This window comes from Pseudophryne corroboree, chromosome 9 (assembly GCF_028390025.1).
Source record: "Pseudophryne corroboree isolate aPseCor3 chromosome 9, aPseCor3.hap2, whole genome shotgun sequence".
Classification (NCBI taxonomy): domain Eukaryota; kingdom Metazoa; phylum Chordata; class Amphibia; order Anura; family Myobatrachidae; genus Pseudophryne; species Pseudophryne corroboree.
Window position 1 is genome coordinate 18132568 of NC_086452.1, and position 21321 is coordinate 18153888.

A 21321-nucleotide genomic window follows, 5' to 3' on the forward strand; every position below is an offset into this window, starting at 1 on the left:
AAAGAAGAGGAGCCATCTACACTGGATTTTGTGAGTATAATTTTTTCAACAGGTACACCATGGATTCTACATGGAGAAGAGGACCGACCCTCGTGTGAACATAGGTAAGTATGTGTATATGGAGGTGTGGATGTATGTATTAAACTTTTACTTTCAGGGTGTGTGTCTCCTGTTTTTATTGGGGTATTTTTATAGTAGTAGTACTACAGGTACCAGCGGGCCCAGTTTTCCACCGCATGCTGGTACTTGTGGTTCTCCAAGTACCAGCTTGCGGGGGAGGCTTGCTGGGACTTGTAGTACTGGTACTAAAAACAATATTCATTTTCTGACAAAAAGGCTATCAGCCCCCCATCCGCAGCCCTTGGATGGGGGGGACAGCCTCGGGCTTCACCCCTGGCCCTTGGGTGGCTGGAGGGGGGGACCCCTTGATTGAAGGGGTCCCCACTCCTCCAGGGTACCCCGGCCAGGGGTGACTAGTTGGGTATGTAATGCCAGGGCCGCAGGGACCTATATAAAAGTGTCCCCCGGCTGTGGCATTATGTATCTGGCTAGTGGAGCCCGGTGCTGGTTTCAGAAATACGGGGGACCCCTACGCTTTTTGTCCCCCGTATTTTTGGAACCAGGACCAGGCGCAGAGCCCGGTGCTGGTTGTTTAAATATGGGGGAACCATTGACATTTTTTTCCCCATATTTTTTCAACCAGGACCGGCTCAAAGAGCCCGAGGCTGGTTTTGCTTAGGAGGGGGGACCCCACGCAATTTTTTTTAAAGAAAATAGCACTTTCCCATCCCTTCCCACTGATAAACATGCACGGATCTCATGGATCCGTGCATGCCTATCCGAACACGGTAAAAAAAAGCAGGTCTGTTTTTTTTAGCACTTTTTCACGATTTGTATTTTAGCACGGCAGTGTTTGGCTATTGTCGGCAGTGTTTGTGATTTGCACTTTTTAGTAAATGACCGATTTCTACCAAATTCCTGGCGTATTTGACCGATGGTGTATTCATTCGTAATTTTTTCCTAGGACTTCCAAAATAATACGAATGCCCTCATCACTGCCGTGATTTGAGTTTAGTAAATTCCCGAGATGACACTTTGAAGAAAAAACATAATCTCGGTCAAAATCGGGACCTTAGTAAATATACCCCATGGTTTGTTCTCAGTATTAAATTTCTGCTAAATCACATTCCACATTTGGATATTGCAGTGATCCTATTATTTGCTCAGATATAAATTACGTCCCTTTACAATCACTATGGATTCATTTATATTCTTTGTTCTAAGATACAAAGAGAATAATGTACAATACGCAGTCTAATATGTTGCAATGTATTATACTGTTAGAGATGGCTGCACATCATGTACTGTAGCTGGTGACCTGAGTCACAGCAGTGACAGCGCTTCCCAAAATCTCTTTCACTTTAGTGGGATCAGAAACTGAACAGCTGCCACGCACTTCCCTTTTATCTCCATTCCCCTCCTCACATCATATCACTGCCCCTGTCACATGCAGCCCTGTCCTCACTGACACATCACTCATCTCCTGATATACTCTGTGCTGCTGGAGACCCTGCTCCTCCCACTATATAACTCTCAGTCTATAGCTTCCTGCAGCCTCCATTCCCCTCCTCACATCATGTCACTGCCCCTGTCACATGCAGCCCTGTCCTCACTGACACATCACTCATCTCCTGATATACTCTGTGCTGCTGGGGACCCTGCTCCTCCCACTATATAACTCTCAGTCTGTGGCTTCCTGCTGCCTCCATTCCCCTCCTCACATCATGTCACTGCCCCTGTCACATGCAGCCCTGTCCTCACTGACACATCACTCATCTCCTGATATACTCTGTGCTGCTGGGGACCCTGCTCCTCCTACTATATAACTCTCAGTCTGTGGCTTCCTGCTGCCTCTATTCCCCTCCTCACATCATGTCACTGCCCCTGTCACATGCAGCCCTGTCCTCACTGACACATCACGCATCTCCTGATATACTCTGTGCTGCTGGGGACCTTGCTCCTCCCACTATATAACTCTCAGTCTGTGGCTTCCTGCTGCCTCCATTCCCCTCCTCACATCATGTCACTGCCCCTGTCACATGCAGCCCTGTCCTCACTGACACATCACGCATCTCCTGATATACTCTGTGCTGCAGGGGACACTGCTCCTCCCACTATATAACTCTCAGTCTGTGGCTTCCTGCTGCCTCCATTCCCCTCCTCACATCATGTCACTGCCCCTGTCACATGCAGCCCTGTCCTCACTTACACATCACTCATCTCCTGATATACTCTGTGCTGCTGGGGACCCTGCTCCGCCCACTATATAACTCTCAGTCTGTGGCTTCCTGCTGCCTCCATTCCCCTCATCACATCATGTCACTGCCCTGTCACATGCAGCCCTGTCCTCACATACACATCACTCATCTCCTGATATACTCTGTGCTGCTGGGGACCCGGCTCCTCCCACTATATAACTCTCAGTCTGTGGCTTCCTGCTGCCTCCATTCCCCTACTCACATCATGTCACAGCCCTGTCCTCACTGACACATCACTCATCTCCTGATATACTCTGTGCTGCTAGGGATCCTGCTCCTCACACTATATAACTCTCAGCCTGTGGCTTCCTGCTGCCTCCATTCCCCTCCTTACATCAGGTCACAGCCCTGTCCTCACTGACACATCACTCATGTCTTGATATACTCTGTGCTGCTGGGGACCCTGCTCCTCCCACTATATAACCCTCAGTCTGTGGCTTCCTGTTACCTCCATCCCCCCGCCCCCTCACATATTGTCACTGCCCCTGTCACATGCAGCCCTGTCCTCACTGACACATCACTCATCTCCTGATATACTCTGTGCTGCTGGGGACACCCCTCCTCACATCATGTCACTGCCCCTGTCACATGCAGCCCTGTCCTCACTGACACATCACTCATCTCCTGATATACTCTGTGCTGCTGGGGACTCTGCTCCTCCCATTATATAACTCTCAGTCTGTCACTGTGGCTTCCTGCTGCCTCCATTTCCCTCCTCACATCATGTCACTGCCACTGTCACATGCAGCCCTGTCCTCACTGACACATCACTCATCTCCTGATATACTCTGTGCTGCTGGGGACCCTGCTCCTCCCACTATATAACTCTCAGCCTGTGGCTTCCTGCTGCCTTCATTCCCCTCCTCACATCATGTCACTGCCCCTGTCACATTCAGCCCTGTCCTCACTAACACATCACTCATCTCCTGATATACTCTGTGCTGCTGGGGACCCGGCTCCTCCCACTATATAACTCTCAGTCTGTGGCTTCCTGCTGCCTCCATTCCCCTCCTCACATCATGTCACAGCCCTGTCCTCACTGACACATCACTCATCTCCTGATATACTCTGTGCTGCTAGGGATCCTGCTCCTCACACTATATAACTCTCAGCCTGTGGCTTCCTGCTGCCTCCATTCCCCTCCTCACATCATGTCACTGCCTCTGTCACATGCAGCCCTGTCCTCACTGACACATCACTCATCACCTGATATACTCTGTGCTGCTGGGGACCCTGCTCCTCCAACTATATAACTCTCAGTCTGTGGCTTCCTGCTGTCTCCATTCCCCTCCTCACATCATGTCACTGCCCCTGTCACATGCAGCCCTGTCCTCACTAACACATCACTCATCTCCTGATATACTCTGTGCTGCTGGGGACCCTGCTCCTCCCACTATATAACTCTCAGTCTGTGGCTTCCTGCTGCCTCCATTCCCCTCCTCACATCATGTCACAGCCCTGTCCTCACTGACACATCACTCATCTCCTGATATACTCTGTGCTGCTGGGGACCCTGCTCCTCCCACTATATAACCCTCAGTCTGTGGCTTCCTGTTACCTCCACCCCCCCCCCCCCCCCTCACATATTGTCACTGCCCCTGTCACATGCAGCCCTGTCCTCACTGACACATCACTCATCTCCTGATATACTCTGTGCTGCTGGGGACACCCCTCCTCACATCATGTCACTGCCCCTGTCACATGCAGCCCTGTCCTCACTGACACATCACTCATCTCCTGATATACTCTGTGCTGCTGGGGACCCTGCTCCTCCTACTATATAACTCTCAGTCTGTGGCTTCCTGCTGCCGCCATTCCCCTCCTCACATCATGTCACTGCCCCTGTCACATGCAGCCCTGTCCTCACTGACATATCACTCATCTCCTGATATACTCTGTGCTGCTGGGGACCCTGCTCCGCCCACTATATAACTCTCAGTCTGTGGCTTCCTGCTGCCTCTATTCCCCTCATCACATCATGTCACTGCCCTGTCACATGCAGCCCTGTCCTCACTTACACATCACTCATCTCCTGATATACTCTGTGCTGCTGGGGACCTGCTCCTCCCATTATATAACTCTCAGTCTGTGGCTTCCTGCTGTCTCCATTCCCCTCCTCACATCATGTCACTGCCCCTGTCACATGCAGCCCTGTCCTCACTGACACATCACTCATCTCCTGATATACTCTGTGCTGCTGGGGACACCCCTCCTCACATCATGTCACTGCCCCTGTCACATGCAGCCCTGTCCTCACTGACACATCACTCATCTCCTGATATACTCTGTGCTGCTGGGGACTCTGCTCCTCCCATTATATAACTCTCAGTCTGTCACTGTGGCTTCCTGCTGCCTCCATTTCCCTCCTCACATCATGTCACTGCCACTGTCACATGCAGCCCTGTCCTCACTGACACATCACTCATCTCCTGATATACTCTGTGCTGCTGGGGACCCTGCTCCTCCCACTATATAACTCTCAGCCTGTGGCTTCCTGCTGCCTCCATTCCCCTCCTCACATCATGTCACTGCCTCTGTCACATGCAGCCCTGTCCTCACTGACACATCACTCATCTCCTGATATACTCTGTGCTGCTGGGGACCTGCTCCTCCCATTATATAACTCTCAGTCTGTGGCTTCCTGCTGCCTCCATTCCCCTCCTCACATCATGTCACAGCCCTGTCCTCACTGACACATCACTCATCTCCTGATATACTCTGTGCTGCTGGGGACCCTGCTCCTCCCACTATATAACCCTCAGTCTGTGGCTTCCTGTTACCTCCACCCCCCCCCCCCTCACATCATGTCACTGCCCCTGTCACATGCAGCCCTGTCCTCACTGACACATCACTCATCTCCTGATATACTCTGTGCTGCTGGGGACCCTGCTCCTCCTACTATATAACTCTCAGTCTGTGGCTTCCTGCTGCCTCCATTCCCCTCCTCACATCATGTCACTGCCCCTGTCACATGCAGCCCTGTCCTCACTGACATATCACTCATCTCCTGATATACTCTGTGCTGCTGGGGACCCTGCTCCGCCCACTATATAACTCTCAGTCTGTGGCTTCCTGCTGCCTCTATTCCCCTCATCACATCATGTCACTGCCCTGTCACATGCAGCCCTGTCCTCACTTACACATCACTCATCTCCTGATATACTCTGTGCTGCTGGGGACCTGCTCCTCCCATTATATAACTCTCAGTCTGTGGCTTCCTGCTGTCTCCATTCCCCTCCTCACATCATGTCACTGCCCCTGTCACATGCAGCCCTGTCCTCACTGACACATCACTCATCTCCTGATATACTCTGTGCTGCTGGGGACCCTGCTCCGCCCACTATATAACTCTCAGTCTGTGGCTTCCTGCTGCCTCTATTCCCCTCATCACATCATGTCACTGCCCTGTCACATGCAGCCCTGTCCTCACTTACACATCACTCATCTCCTGATATACTCTGTGCTGCTGGGGACCTGCTCCTCCCATTATATAACTCTCAGTCTGTGGCTTCCTGCTGTCTCCATTCCCCTCCTCACATCATGTCACTGCCCCTGTCACATGCAGCCCTGTCCTCACTGACACATCACTCATCTCCTGATATACTCTGTGCTGCTGGGGACCCGGCTCCTCCCACTATATAACTCTCAGTCTGTGGCTTCCTGCTGCCTCCATTCCCCTCCTCACATCATGTCACAGCCCTGTCCTTACTGACACATCACTCATCTCCTGATATACTCTGTGCTGCTAGGGATCCTGCTCCTCACACTATATAACTCTCAGCCTGTGGCTTCCTGCTGCCTCCATTCCCCTCCTCACATCATGTCACAGCCCTGTCCTCACTGACACATCACTCATCTCCTGATATTCTCTGTGCTGCTGGGGACCCTGCTCCTCCCACTATATAACCCTCAGTCTGTGGCTTCCTGTTACCTCCATCCCCCCCCCCTCACATATTGTCACTGCCCCTGTCACATGCAGCCCTGTCCTCACTGACACATCACTCATCTCCTGATATACTCTGTGCTGCTGGGGACACCCCTCCTCACATCATGTCACTGCCCCTGTCACATGCAGCCCTGTCCTCACTGACACATCACTCATCTCCTGATATACTCTGTGCTGCTGGGGACTCTGCTCCTCCCATTATATAACTCTCAGTCTGTCACTGTGGCTTCCTGCTGCCTCCATTTCCCTCCTCACATCATGTCACTGCCACTGTCACATGCAGCCCTGTCCTCACTGACACATCACTCATCTCCTGATATACTCTGTGCTGCTGGGGACCCTGCTCCTCCCACTATATAACTCTCAGCCTGTGGCTTCCTGCTGCCTCCATTCCCCTCCTCACATCATGTCACTGCCTCTGTCACATGCAGCCCTGTCCTCACTGACACATCACTCATCTCCTGATATACTCTGTGCTGCTGGGGACCTGCTCCTCCCATTATATAACTCTCAGTCTGTGGCTTCCTGCTGCCTCCATTCCCCTCCTCACATCATGTCACTGCCCCTGTCACATGCAGCCCTGTCCTCACATCACTCATCTCCTGATATACTCTGTGCTACTGGGGATCCTGCTCCTCCCACTATATAACTCTCAGTCTGTGGCTTCCTGCAGACTCCATTGTCTTGTTGTCAGTTGCAATTGAGATGTCAGGTCGGTAACTGCTATTGGCCAGTGCTTGCCAGTCCCTGGACTTCCAAGTTTATGACCCGGGAGTCCGTCTGCGCATGTGTACAGTGACGCAGCAGCCAATTGGATCCCTCCGACGCCCATAGTCTTCTTTAGGGTAATGGCAGCTTTATAACAGAAATGATAGAAGGGAAATATATGTGTTCCATAAACATGCGATAGAAGTGGTAGATGGTCTTACTGTATACGTCAGGCAGTAACTGCGAGTATCAGGATGACGCCTCCAGTGGTCTACGTTATGAGAATGTTCTGTAGGTGTCATGTTGCATTAAAAAGAAAAACATTTTTGGTGGGGATGCGCTACACCACTAGCAAATATTTAAATTAGTTCAATAATGGATGCAAACGATATAGATGTACAAATATTACTATGTACCTAAAAATGGATTTAATCCTCTTAGTCATACGATTTGATTAAAACTGATATAATTTATTTTCTCATAGACAAGCATAAGAAGCATAAAAACATACATGCATAACCCGTATACAAGTTAAACATGAAAGGACACGGTTCATCAAAATTTTGAAATAATATAAGTGCTTTCCATACATATATTTGCACTCAGGGCACCTTTAAAACCTATGATTAATATTCCTGAAACTTAGAACCTTGAGTTTTTAGCATATAAAGTCCTGTTGTATCCTATTTATCAAATCCAATACAATGTAACATAGTCCTTGCTGCAGAGGCTTTTTAAAGAGAAAGTTCTGTGAGTCACTGCTGTGCACAGCTATGGACACTGTGTCTGAGGAAGCCGCCGACGGTACTTTAAAGGCGGAGAAACGCATTACATGTACAGCCCATCTTACTACCTTAACTGAGAGGAACCACGGACCCCAAGGAGATTGGAACCTACAGCGCAATAAAGATCCCAGTAATAATCACGTTAACTGGTTAAAAACAGCAATTAACGAAAGGGATTGAGCTGTGTGCTTTGGAACCAGGGGAAACGAGTGGACGCTAGTCATTTGTTTGAAAGTTACAAGAAGTGAGATATAAATTACATGCATGTAAAAAAGTATCCATAGCTGTGCACAGCAGTGACTCACAGAACTTTCTCTTTAAAAAGCCTCTGCAGCAAGGACTTTGTTACATTGTATTGAATTTGACAAACAGGATACAACAGGACTTTATATGCTAAAAACGCAAGGTTCTAAATTTCAAGATTATTAATCATAGGTTTTAATGGTGCATTGAGTGCAAATATACACTGCTCAAAAAAATAAAGGGAACACAATGTAACTCCAAGTCAATCACACTTCTGTGAAATCAAACTGTCCACTTAGGAAGCAACACTGATTGACAATCAATTTCACATGTTGTTGTGCAAATGGAATAGACAACAGGTGGAAATTATAGGCAATTAGCAAGACACCCCCAATAAAGGAGTTGTTCTGCAAGTGGTGACCACAGACCACTTCTCAGCTCCTATGCTTTCTGGCTGATGTCTTGGTCACTTTTGAAAGCTGGCGGTGCTTTCACTCTAGTGGTAGCACGAGATGGAGTCTACAACCCACACAAGTGGCTCAGGTAGTGCAGCCCATCCAGGATGGCACATCAATGCGAGATGTGGCAAGAAGGTTTGCTGTGTCTGTCAGCGTAGTGTCCAGAGGATGGAGGCGCTACCAGGAGACAAGCCAGTACATCAGGAGATGTGGAGGAGGCCGTAGGAGGGCAACAACCCAGCAGCAGGACCGCTACCTCCGCCTTTGTGCAAGGAGGAACAGGAGGAGCACTGCCAGAGCCCTGCAAAATTACCTCCAGCAAGCCACAAATGTGCATGTGTCTACTCAAACGATCAGAAACAGACTCCATGAGGGTGGTATGAGGGCCCGACGTCCACAGGTGGGGGTTGTGCTTACAGCCCAACACCGTGCAGGACTTTTGGCATTTGCCAGAGAACACCAAGATTGGCAAATTCGCCACTGGCGCCCTGTGCTCTTCACAGATGAAAGCAGGTTCTTACTGAGCACATGTGACAGACGTGACAGAGTCTGGAGATGCCAAGGAGAACATTCTGCTGCCTGCAACATCCTCCAGCATGACTGGTTTGGCAGTGGGTCAGTAATGGTGTGGGGTGGCATTTCTTTGGGGGGCCACACAGCCCTCCGTGTGCTTGCCAGAGGTAGCCTGACTGCCATTAGGTACCGAGATGAGATCCTCAGACCCCTTGTGAGACCATATGCTGGTGCGGTTGGCCCTGGGTTCCTCCTAATGCTAGACCTCATGTGGGTGGAGTGTGTCAGCAGTTCCTGCAAGACGAAGGCATTGATGCTATGGACTGGTCCGCCCGTTCCCCAGACCTGAATCCAATTGAGCACATCTGGGACATCATGTCTCGTTCCATCCACTAACGCCACGTTGCACCACAGACTGTCCAGGAGTTGGCGGATGCTTTAGTCCAGGTCTGGGAGGAGATCCCTCAGGAGACCATCCGCCACCTCATCAGGAGCATGCCCAGGCGTTGTAGGGAGGTCATACAGGCACGTGGAGGCCACACACACTACTGAGCCTCATTTTGACTTGTTTTAAGGACATTACATCAAAGTTGGATCAGCCTGTAGTGTGTTTTTCCACTTTAATTTTGAGTGTGACTCCAAATCCAGACCTCCATGGGTTAATAAATTTAATTTCCATTGATCGTTTTTGTGTGATTTTGTTGTCAGCACATTCAACTATGTAAAGAACAAAGTATTTAATAAGAATATTTCATTAATTCAGATCTAGGATGTGTTGTTTAAGTGTTCCCTTTATTTCTTTGAGCAGTGTATATATATATATATATATCCTATATAATGGCCCAGATCTGTGACTCTGTGCCTGTGTGTATAACGCTGGGTGTGGCTAGGAGCTCTCATCGGGTTAGCAGCAGGTCTATCATACCCAGTCCACAGGTGAGTGGGCGAGAAACGCCCTCCCACACACACAGGTTACATCCAATGGGAGGCTCTGCCCTTTGGCTGCTGTGTGTTCCCAGAGCAGGATTAACAATGGGGCTGATGGAGCTGCAGCTCCAGGCCCACACCCCAAAATAGTCCCACTGCATCTTTAGCAACACACCCTCTAACAATTTACACATAAACACTGCTACAAATTCCAAAAGGGGACGTTGCCACAGTTAAAGTGGTGTGGCCCCGCCCCTTTTCCTATACTTTCAATGGAAGTTTGGAGAGCCAAAAATCAGTACAGACCATAAAAAAAAGGGACTGTACCTGTCAAAAAGGTGCAGCTGGAGGGTATGCCACTGCACCTGCAGCAAGATTCTGCGCTGTACATAGGGGAAAACAAAAAAAATCCTTTTACTGCAGCGTCCTATGGGGGTCATTCTGACCCATTCGCATGCTGCAGTTTTTTGCAGCTCTGCGATTGGGTTTCAAAAGCTTATGCATGCGGGCTGCAATGCGCAGGCGGGCCGCTGCCCAGCGACGGCGAAGAGAACAAAGAAAGCGTTTGCAGCGGCGAACGCAAGAAGAATGACAGGAAGAGGCCGGCTGGGGGTGTAAACTCATCGTTTTAAAGGAGTGTCCGGCCGAATGCAGGCGTGCCCGGCCGTATCCAGAGAGGGATCCTGACGTCACCTCCAGGCCGGATCGTCGCAGCGGGTGAGTAAGTCCTGAGCTGTGCAGCTCTCTGCACAAGCGATCGCTCCCCTGCACAGCGTTTACCCCCTCCCCTGTAGCAGCGATTACCTGTTCACAGCAGTACAAAAATCCGCCTGCGTGCGATCAGGTAGGAATGAGGGCCTATGTTCTGCTGCCAGTCCGCCTGCCCCTTCCGGCATCAACAATTCCCACTCCCTAGCAGCGGCGCAGGTGGAACAAAAGCTAATGCGGCCACCGGCATAGACGTGTATGAAAGCGGTGCAGCGGAAGGCTTTCATAGTCCTCCCTGCGCAGCATACTCTCTGAGCCCCGGAGCCTCCTCTGCGCGTGATGTCACAGCCGCGCCCAGATCCCCAGAGGCCCTGACTCCACAACACAGCACCTGGGCTGCCGGCCTGGAAGCCCCGAGATGGCTAATGTAGAGTGGGTGATATCGCGGAGGGTAATGTCTGGACGCTGGTTCAGTGTAAAAGGTGACAGTGCTGTGCAGTGCAGTGGGTGTGCAGTGTCACTGACACTGCACAGCACTCTCACCTTTTACACTGATTCAGCGAGTCAGTCACTTCTGCCAGCCAGTCACTATTGTTAGCGCCGGTGTCCCAACGCGCCGCATTACAGGGAAGTAGACGCACTAAATAAACTACAGCTCCCAGCAGCCCTTAGCACCGAAGCATTCCGCCCCTTAGGGCTGCTGGAAGCTGTAGTTTATTGAGTGCATCTTCTTCCCTGTAATGCGGCGTGTTTAGACACCGGCGCTAACAATAGTGACTGACTGCTTGGATGCTGTGCAAGTCTCCGGGAGAGCCACTACCAAAGAAAGGACAGCAGCTTAGCTGCTTCCAGGAGGAGAAGCATTACCCGACCCTCCCCCACTCGCAGTACCTCCAGCCCCATCCGCGGCACCCCCACACCTCCCCTCCACCACCCTTGGTGACTCCGAACCCCCTCCACCACCCGCGGCACCACTGAACCCACCCCTCCCTCACCCGCGGTGGCTCCGGACCCCCTCCCCCACCCGCAACACCCCTCCACCACCCTTGGCACCCCCAGGAACCAACCCTCCCCCACTTGCGGCACCCCCGGACCCCATCCGCGTCTCCCCCAACCACAGCACCTACTAGGTGATTTATCAGGCCCTGCGTGCGCTGTTCACGTTGTAGCAAGGGGCTACGACCCCTTAACCATCGCACGCCCTTTGTACGTGCAATATTTAACCACTCACACAATTATGATTGGAGGTAACACTACCATATAATAAAAATATTGCACGCCACAAGGGCTTGCAAGGGTTAAGGGGGCGTAGCCCCTTACGACGGTGTGAAGAGCGCCCTATACACACATAAGAGAAAGAGAGAACTGTCCTCGGAAAATGATATAGGTATGAATACAATTACACATATAGCTGTTGCTTTTGTTTAGCAATCTAGACACCAGGATCCTGGCTGTGCATACCAATGACGCCAGAGCTGAATAACACTGCTAGCTCCGTCCTTAATAGCCACAGCAAATGACTTTAAAGAACGATTTAATCAAAGAAATGTGCCACAGCTCATTAAAATAGTATTAGTTGAATAAATGTGCACAATGCAATGCGAGACCTGACGGCATTTGTCAAATCACCCCCTCTAGTATTAATCTAGGTGCAATTAGGCAAACAACCATCTAGCGTGTATTTAGGGGAAATATACATGTATTTACAGTGAGTGTGGATGTGAAGGTGGATGAAAGCGCTCAATAAACGTATCGGACAAAGGAGAATAATTATTTGGCAACGCTCCGCGCCTCGCAATCACATCCATTTCACGGCAGGAGCCGGCCGGCTCTAAGCATTAAACACTGGGAAGTTTCTTATTTTTGCTGTACTTAGACTTATAATTGTAAAATAATATACTAATGCCATAGGTAACATACAATTTTATTTCCAGCTAATAACTTCCATATTATAGTGAGTGGACCTGTGTGTTATTATGGGATGGACAGCTACTGTACTATTACATACAAGGAGGGGACTAGAGTGGAGAAGAGGACCACTGGGGAAGTTGGCCTAAAAGCCAATCAGCTTGCACCTATCATTTTATAGACTGTACATGACAAATGCTACCTTGCAGATGAGTGGTTGCTGTAGGCAACTTTACCACTGGTACAATTCTCCACTCTTTTCACTGTTTAATACATCAACCGGTCGCCCAACATCATCTCCTGTATTCTGTCCTCCTTTCTGCGCCTCATGTTTACCTACTATATCTGGACTGAAACTATAAACGGCACGTGACTGACGCATGGCGCCAGGCGTGAGTTGGGTAGGTAAAGCCTAACAGTGGTGATAACAATCTATTTGACAAGACCACACTGTCCCATTTTACAATTTCCAACATGGGAAAGGTAATATCCTATTGTATTGGTTGCATGGGGATATATCGGACAGGTTAATGGCCTGGACATTTTTATCCCAGTAATGCTGGTACAGTAGGTACAAAGCCACAGTATATAACGCTATATATTTCAGCACCCTCAATATTTGCGCTGCCACGAACCAAGGCATTTTTCAGTCATTCGGGGGGGGGGGGGGGGGGGGAGGGTTGAGGAGGGGGATTAGATTGTGTAGCCCCTATCTTTGTCTCCCATGGTGAAACCCATTTTTATTCTACTACGTGTGGTGTAATAGGATTGGGCCACTGTGTGGGGTAATTTGATTTGGGGGTGCTATTATTATAATTACCATTTTTTTGCCTTTGGCGTGTGCTGTCCCTTTATTAAGTATGGGAAGGAGGGTGCAAATTTATACTTCGCAAGGGGGCGCCAAGCAATTTAGCAGAGGTCCTGGTCATGAGGCCAAACTTGTGTTTCATGAGGCCCAACTTACTGAAAAATCTTGAAGGCCTGATTTGTACTTGTGAGGCCCAGGTTTGTAGTGAATGAAGAGGCTACAATTGCCTGAATATTAGTTCAGCTTAGAAAATGGATGCTTCCACTGCGTTTAGGCTTTGCGATAAAACTTTCTTCCCATATTAAAAAAAAACAAAACTAAATAAAAACTTGTCTTGATTCTCAGCAGAAGTTCTCCTCCAGCCAAAAGAGTTTTCTATATAAATGTTGATGCATTGTAGTTGTTATGTCACTTACATTTTCATGTATTTTTGTTGACCCCAGGCACGGTGAGCATTGTGTTCCTTTGGTATGACACCATTGGCTCACTCCTGGAATCTCCGAAAAACGAGGCTTCGATACAAGATAATGATTCTTTGGAGCCCGGCGAGCTGGTAATTTCGCCCGTGGTTGCAGCGGCAATCAACTCCAATCCACCTACGTTCTACCAACTGGAAAAAATCACATTTGTTCTGAAGCATTTTGAGGTAGAGTATGTGATTTCCCAGCTATTCTGTATTACTATGCAGGGAGTAGCTGGGAGATACTGCAGGGTGGAGGTGATAAGGCTGATAGCTGTCTGCCTTTCAGAATTACATCCAATTACATTTTTGACTCTTCAATGTTAAAATATTCTTTGTGACTGAAGAGAAACTAAACCTTAAAATTAGTTTTCTAAACGTTGCAGCAGAGGACAAATTATGCTCCCGTCTTATCTTTCCGCGGATGTCAGCATAGCTGAATTTATAAGCTTGATCCACAATGTCACGTTCCTATGAAACGGCAGCAATTCATACTAATATATATATATATATATATATATATATATATATATACATATTTATTTATTTATCTTTTTAATTGAAGGATCTCTTTTAACTGTGGGGTCTATTTATCAAAGAGGGAAAGCCCAATCTCCTTCAAAAACAGGTTATATTCAATCAAGTTTCGTCAGCAATAGGTTCATAACCAAAACATGGGAAAGTCTACTTAAAAAGGATTACAGCTCTAAATCCTTGTTCCATTATCGTCATCAGAACTGAAATGATTTTGAATTTATTTTTTAATTTAAAAAAATAAAACATATTTTTTTATTTTATTTTTTATTATGATTATTATATCTTACATCTTTTTTTTTTTTTAACTAATTGAAACTGAAAGTCCAGGTCTTCATACTGGCTTGGTAAATGGAAAGTTTACCCTTACCGCCTCCAGATCAGTATTATAGAGACGGTCGGGGATAATTTGCAGCACCTTTTAATAAATAGACCTCTATATCACTTATTACTTAAAAATAAATAAAATAAACTTCAGTCATGGTCGATATATTTAGCCTAATGGGGGTCAAGGTGGAACGGCATGGAAACAGCGAGTCTAATTGTATTGACCCCTAGTCGGTATATATTTTCATTGACTACATTAAATATAAGTAGGTGCCGCACTTATGCAGTTTATTTTATTTTTTTTAAGCTTTTTTTTTTAATATACATTTCAACATAAATGTTTAAAATGATGTAAAAAAGCAAACCAGTGAAAATAGAAAAATCACGTGAAATAAACACATTATATAGTGATGTCATTCTGCACATGCCTGAATTTCAGCCTGGTGATTCCTGAACATCTACATGTATATACAGATGGAGCCATCTTTATCTTGGCCTTTAATAGGATTAATTGAACTAGGGCAGTCGGACTTAATCCCCTGCTGTAATGACTTAATCCCCTGCTGTAATGACTTAGGGGGGTCATTCCGAGTTGATCGCTCGCTGCCGATTTTTGCAGCACAGCAATCAGGTGAAAAAAATGCGTATGGGCCGCAATGCGCACACGCGTCGTATGGGTACAAAGCTCTTTGTGGTTGTGCTCAGGTTCTAGCGAAGTTTTCAGTCGCACTGACGGCCGCAAGAAGATTGACAGGAAGGGGGCGTTACTGGGTGTCAACTGACGGTTTTCAGGGAATGTCTGCAAAAACGCAGGCGTGGCTGGGCGTTTGCTGGGCGGGTGTATGACGTCAAATCCGGACACGAATAGGCTGAAGTGATCGCTAGCGCTGAGCAGGTTCAGAGCTACTCAGAAACTGCACAAACTGTTTTTGCAGAGCTCGGCTGCACATGCGTTCGCACTTCTGCTAAGCTAAAATACACTCCCAATGGGCATCGGCATAGCGTTTGCACGGCTGCTAAAACTAGCTAGCGAGCGATCAACTCAGAATGACCCTCTTAATCCCCTGCTGTATTGTTCTCTCTGTATTGTATTGCAGCTGAGAACAATAGATGAAAGGCTTATGCTAATAAGCCTTGGTGCAGCTAGCCGCAGCAGAGAAGCCAAGATAAGTGAGGATCCAACTGTAGGTCACTATATCTTGTTGGATTATTTGGGGAAGATCTTTCAGTATAAATAATTATGGTCTCTCTGTATATAGTGCTAATCATCCCAGCATAGGGGACTATAGTATGCAAAATAAAAGTTAGATAAATATACGTGTAACTTAGATTTGACTTTAATGTTTAGCTATTGCTAATTTAGCTACAATTGGTTACTTACAAGCAGAGACAAGTACATTACTAAATCCCTAATACATTGCACAAGTTGTGGTGTCTTTCCATTACACACTAGGATTGCATGTGTGTGTGTTTCTCCGAAACTTTGTAATTAGCATTTCAGTAAACATGATCATGGATATAGTTGCAGCTGATACGTCTTCGTTTTTATTAGACAGTTGCTATGGCAACTTGGTAACTTGATTTAGGAACTTGAAACGTTTTGCTGCAGTAACCCGTAGACCCGTGCACAAAGTGTGAATTTGTGGGTAATTTCCGGAAGAAAAATAAACTGTAATAAGCAAAAACTAAACAAAAAAACAATTCAAAGAAAAATTGCTCCCATCATCTGTATATGTACCTAATAATTATTGGAATAAATACTGAAATACAATGGTTCCACATTTGTCTAACTTTCAGACACGTATGTTAAATACAGGGGAAAATTTTTTCTCCGAAATGCAACATTTTACAGTGGGAAATTGTAGCATGTTTATTTGTCTTGAGTTCTGAAAGCTATCATCACTGTACGTTGATGATAGGTTCCAGGTATAATGACATCCACTAAAACCTGATGTTTTTGGAAATGACTTTTTTTACAGCCATCTGCAGACGTCGAAACAGCAGAATGTGCCTTCTGGAAGTATGCGCCGGAATCTCTGACAGGAGAGTGGTCTACAGAAGGTTGCGAGGTGACCTATTCCAACGCTACCCACACATCCTGCAAATGTATCCACCTCACGCATTTCGCTATCCTGATGTCACCGTCAAGTCACAGCAAAGTAAGTGTCTAACAGACAATCTTTATAATTTAGCTGCGGTTAAAGTAAACTTTCCTTTACTGTGGTTTCATGGTTCCTGCTTCTTCATATCTATATCCAGGGAAATAACAGTAATCAGCTGTAATGGGAAAAGCTATTAGCACCCAGGGCACGGTCGGTTGAACTTTCACCCTAATCCATGCCCTTGAAGACTACGTAGTCGGCCATACATCATAAGTTTCTATTTTCTGTATTTAGGGAGACACTGGGGCTGATAGGGTAGGTGCAGTGGTGTACAGCAGTGGCTCTCAGGGACCCAAACAATTTGTCTTCTTTGGGTTCCAATGTATAGATAGATAGTCAATAGGAAGACCCCACATGGTGGATATACGTTAGTCGATAGGTTCAAAAGGTTGACAGGTAAAATGTAGACAGTGCCGACCAGTACAAAAGGTCAACAAGTTCAAAAGGTCAACATGATAATGGTCGACACACATATGGTCGACACAAGTTTTTTGGGGGATTCACATATTTTTCAACTTCTGCTTGTTTTACCATCCACGTGGACTATCAATGGGAATAGTAACCTGCGAACCCCTCGAGGGTACACATGTACAATGGCCCTCATTCCGAGTTGTTCGCTCGTTCTTTTTCTTCGCATCAGTGCGATAAGTCGCAAACTGCGCATGCGCAATATTCGCAGTGCGTCTGCGCCAAGTAAATTAGCACAAAAGTTTGGTATTTTACTCACGGCTTAACGAAGATTTTTCATCGTTCTGGTGATCAGAGTGTGATTGACAGGAAGTGGGTGTTTCTGGGCGGAAACTGGACATTTTATGGGAGTGTGCGGAAAAACGCAGGCGTGTCATGGAAAAACGCGGGAGTGTCTGGAGAAACGGGGGAGTGGCTGGGCAAACGCTGGGTGTGTTTGTGACGTCAAACCAGGAATGAAACTGACTGAACTGATCGCAGTGTAGGAGTAAGTCTCGAGCTACTCAGAAACTGCAAAGAAATTTCTATTCGCAATTCTGCTAATCTTTTGTTCGCAATTTTGCAAAGCTAAGATTCACTCCCAGAGGGTGGCGGCTTAGCATGTGCAAAGCTGCTAAAAGCAGCTAATGAGCGAACAACTCGGAATGAGGGCCAATGATTGTGGTCCAAGATGATAAAACATGCAAAATGACACCCAAACAATGTAAAAAACAACAACATGTGTCGTTCTTTTTTGTGTCAGCCATTTCCATTTCGACCTTTTGACCCTACCTGTACAACCTTTTCTATGGTCTACCTTTTGATACTGTCGACCGTTTGACTCTGTCGACCATATGGGGTTGACGCAATGACTTATCTAATGACTGTAGATTTTCCATACCACACTCTTCCCGGTCACCCGTGGATCTTTAAAATGTGACGGTTGGTCATACAGTGCGCATACACATTGTGACAACCTGGGGATCTAGTGTCGGACTGATAAGATGTAACATTATATTGTGTCCGTGTACACACTACACAATCTACCGTACACTGACACAATTACAGGGTTGCTGTTACCGCACTGAATTGTACATTGCATTGTCCCATCTGACATCTGCTGGTTAGTAGTTTATGAGGTCTATTTACTAAGCATTGGCTGGAGATAAAGTCGCTGGAGATAGAGTACCAACCAATCAGCTCCTAACTGTCATTTTTCAAACACAGCCTGTGACATGGCAGTTAGGTCCTGATTGGTTGTTACTTTATCTCTCTCCAAAGCTTAGTACATCTCAATGGCAAATAAAACAAAGAGCGCCACTAACAGACCAAATTTACTATTGCTTCCGTCTCTGGCCATGAGAAATGAGTTTCACCCACTTGCCCAGCTCCATAGGAGACTGCTGACGTCCGCTCGTTCATCGCCTTATTCCGTATGTGGCGCTTTTAATAAATGATAGTTCTTCCTGTTCTGTAATTATTGATCAAGTAAAACCCAATCACCGACGTCATATTATTTTCTCATTGGTGTCTGGAGAGATTACTTCGTGCTTAATAGAAATGGATTTGAGAAGACTCAGTGAAGTGAATGAGTAATCTATCTTTGGTTTTGCCGTTCATTTATTTTGCTGTGCCTAAATTTTATATATATATATCTCTCGATATTCACAAGCACTGGAAAAATGTAACAGAATGGTCCCTATAGTGGTTATAGCAGACGTGATTAAGAATCAAACGAGCGCTAATTTAGGAGTGTTCAAATTAATTAAGAAGTTGCCCAAAATAAGATTGCAAGTCTCCTTGTGGGATCCCATTACTACTTTTGCTGATTTGCACATTCCCTCCACAGCCCGATGCTTACACAAAGCAGTGTCTCCGCCAGAGCGTGTAGGATAGCGGAGGCGCCCACTTTTACTCGCGGAGGAAAAATAGTCTCATTTGTACAGCAATAATATTGTACTGTACTACAGATAGCAATGGTTTATGAATGACCTCCTCTGCCTACATCATGCAAATTAGAATCAAACAAGCCAGGGAAATAAGAACGTTATATCTAACAGAGTAACGCATTTCTTATAGTTCAATTATCTACGATGCGACGCTGCAACATCCGGCTGCGCACATTGGGCCTAATTCAGACCTGATCGCAGCAGCAAATTTGTTAGCTAATGGGCAAAACCATGTGCAGTGCAGGTGGGGCAGATGTAACATGTGCAGAGAGAGTTAGATGTGGGTGGGGTGTGTTCAAACTGAAATCTAAATTGCAGTGTAAATATAAAGCAGCCAGTATTTACCCTGCACAGAAACAATATAACCCACCCAAATCTAACTCTCTCTGCACATGTTACATCTGCCCCACCTGCAGTGCACATGGTTTTGCATATTAGCTAACAAATTTGCTGCTGCGATCAGGTCTGAATTACCCCCATTATAGCTTATTGCGCTAACCCAGTGGTTCTCAAACTCGGTCCTCAGGACCCCACACAGTTCACGTTTTCCATGTCACCCAGCAGCTGCACTGTGTATCACCAACTGTAACATTTTAAAAATCTGCAGGTGACCTGCAAAACATGAACCGTGTGGGGTCCTGAGGACTGAGTTTGAGAACCTGTGCGCTAACCAATCTCCTGTGCAGCGTGCGAGGAGAGATGAGTGTAGATACATTGCCGCTGAGCTCTATACGGCCGTTCCTGAGACCCATCTCTGAGAATAGAGTTGCCCTAGGGGCCTATTTTTAATTAGTTGCCTTAAATCAAAAAGAGAAACTGTTTATTGCAACAATAAAATATTTTCCGCAGCTGGAGCCACGGTATTTAGAGCTGGCGCGGTTATCACCAGCATTAACCCCACTGATAGATTGGACAAAGGACACCAAACACTACGGCCTGAACAACCCATTGATAAAAATACCTCTTACTCAATGTAACTGGGCTTTTTGAATTACTGTTATTATCATTTATTTATATAATACCATTGCATTATGCAGCGCTGTACGGTGAATATGTAATCATTGACAACAGTCCCTGCCTAAGTATGGGGGCTGTAAATTAGGGCTATTGGCGAACCTTGAGCGCGCTCTGCAAATTTGTAATGGCAGGTTGTAATCAGGGTCAGTAGCTGAGGGGATGCAGTTAAGATACCGCTTGTTGGGATCTCGGCAGCCAGAATGCCGACGCCGGATACCGACACCCGTCAGAATTCCCGAGAGGGTCAGAATACTGATGCCGGAATCCTGACAGCTGGCTTCCGGGCATAAGAAGAGCGGGCGGGTTAGGGCCGGCGGGGGTTTGGGGTTAGGGTTAGGCTGCGCGGGAAGGGAGGTTAGGGTTAGGCTACGGAGAAGGGGTGTAGGGTTAGGCACCACCAGGGGGAGGTAAGGGGGTAGGGGACAGGGGGGAACATACTTACCTCCCCTACGTCGGGATTGTTTCCGCCGTTATCCCATCTGCAGGGATATCATACTGAACCCCATTTGTGGCCATTGAAACAGTGTAATTTGATGGAAATGTGAACCAGTTCAACATTTTTGAGTCTCTAATTTTCATCGGCTTCCAATAGAATCCACAGGCACTTGCCCTAGACCAGGAGCCCATAGGCACTTGTCCTAAACCAGGAGCCCATAGGCACTTGTCCTAAACCAGGAGCCCACAGGCACTAGCCCTAAACTAGGAGCCCACAGGCACTTGCCCTAAACCGGGAGCCCACAGGTACTTGCCCTAAACCGGGAGCCCACTGGCACTTGTCCTAAACCAGGAGCCCATAGGCACTTGTCCTAAACCAGGAGCCCACAGGCACTTGTCCTAAACCGGGAGCCCACAGGCACTTGTCCCAAACCAGGAGCCCATAGGCACTTGTCCTAAACCAGGAGCCCATAGGCACTTGTCCTAAACCAGGAGCCCACAGGCACTAGCCCTAAACTAGGAGCTCACAGGCACTTGTCCTAAACCGGGAGCCCACAGGCACTTGTCCTAAACCAGGAGCCCACAGGCACTTGTCCTAAACCAGGAGCCCACAGGCACTTGCCCTAAACCAGAAGCCCACAAGCACTTGTCCTAAACCAGGAGCCCAC

General features: G+C 47.2%; 1 protein-coding gene across 1 annotated transcript in view; it reads left to right on the forward strand.

The window, feature by feature from the left end:
• ADGRL4 (adhesion G protein-coupled receptor L4) overlaps positions 1–21321 on the forward strand; it is a 243151-nt gene that overhangs the window by 149232 nt on the left and 72598 nt on the right. Inside the window, exons 9-10 of the mRNA XM_063939562.1 lie at positions 13766–13968; positions 16623–16802. Coding sequence (XP_063795632.1) covers positions 13766–13968; positions 16623–16802 — 383 coding nt within the window. The remainder of the gene's footprint in view (positions 1–13765; positions 13969–16622; positions 16803–21321) is intronic.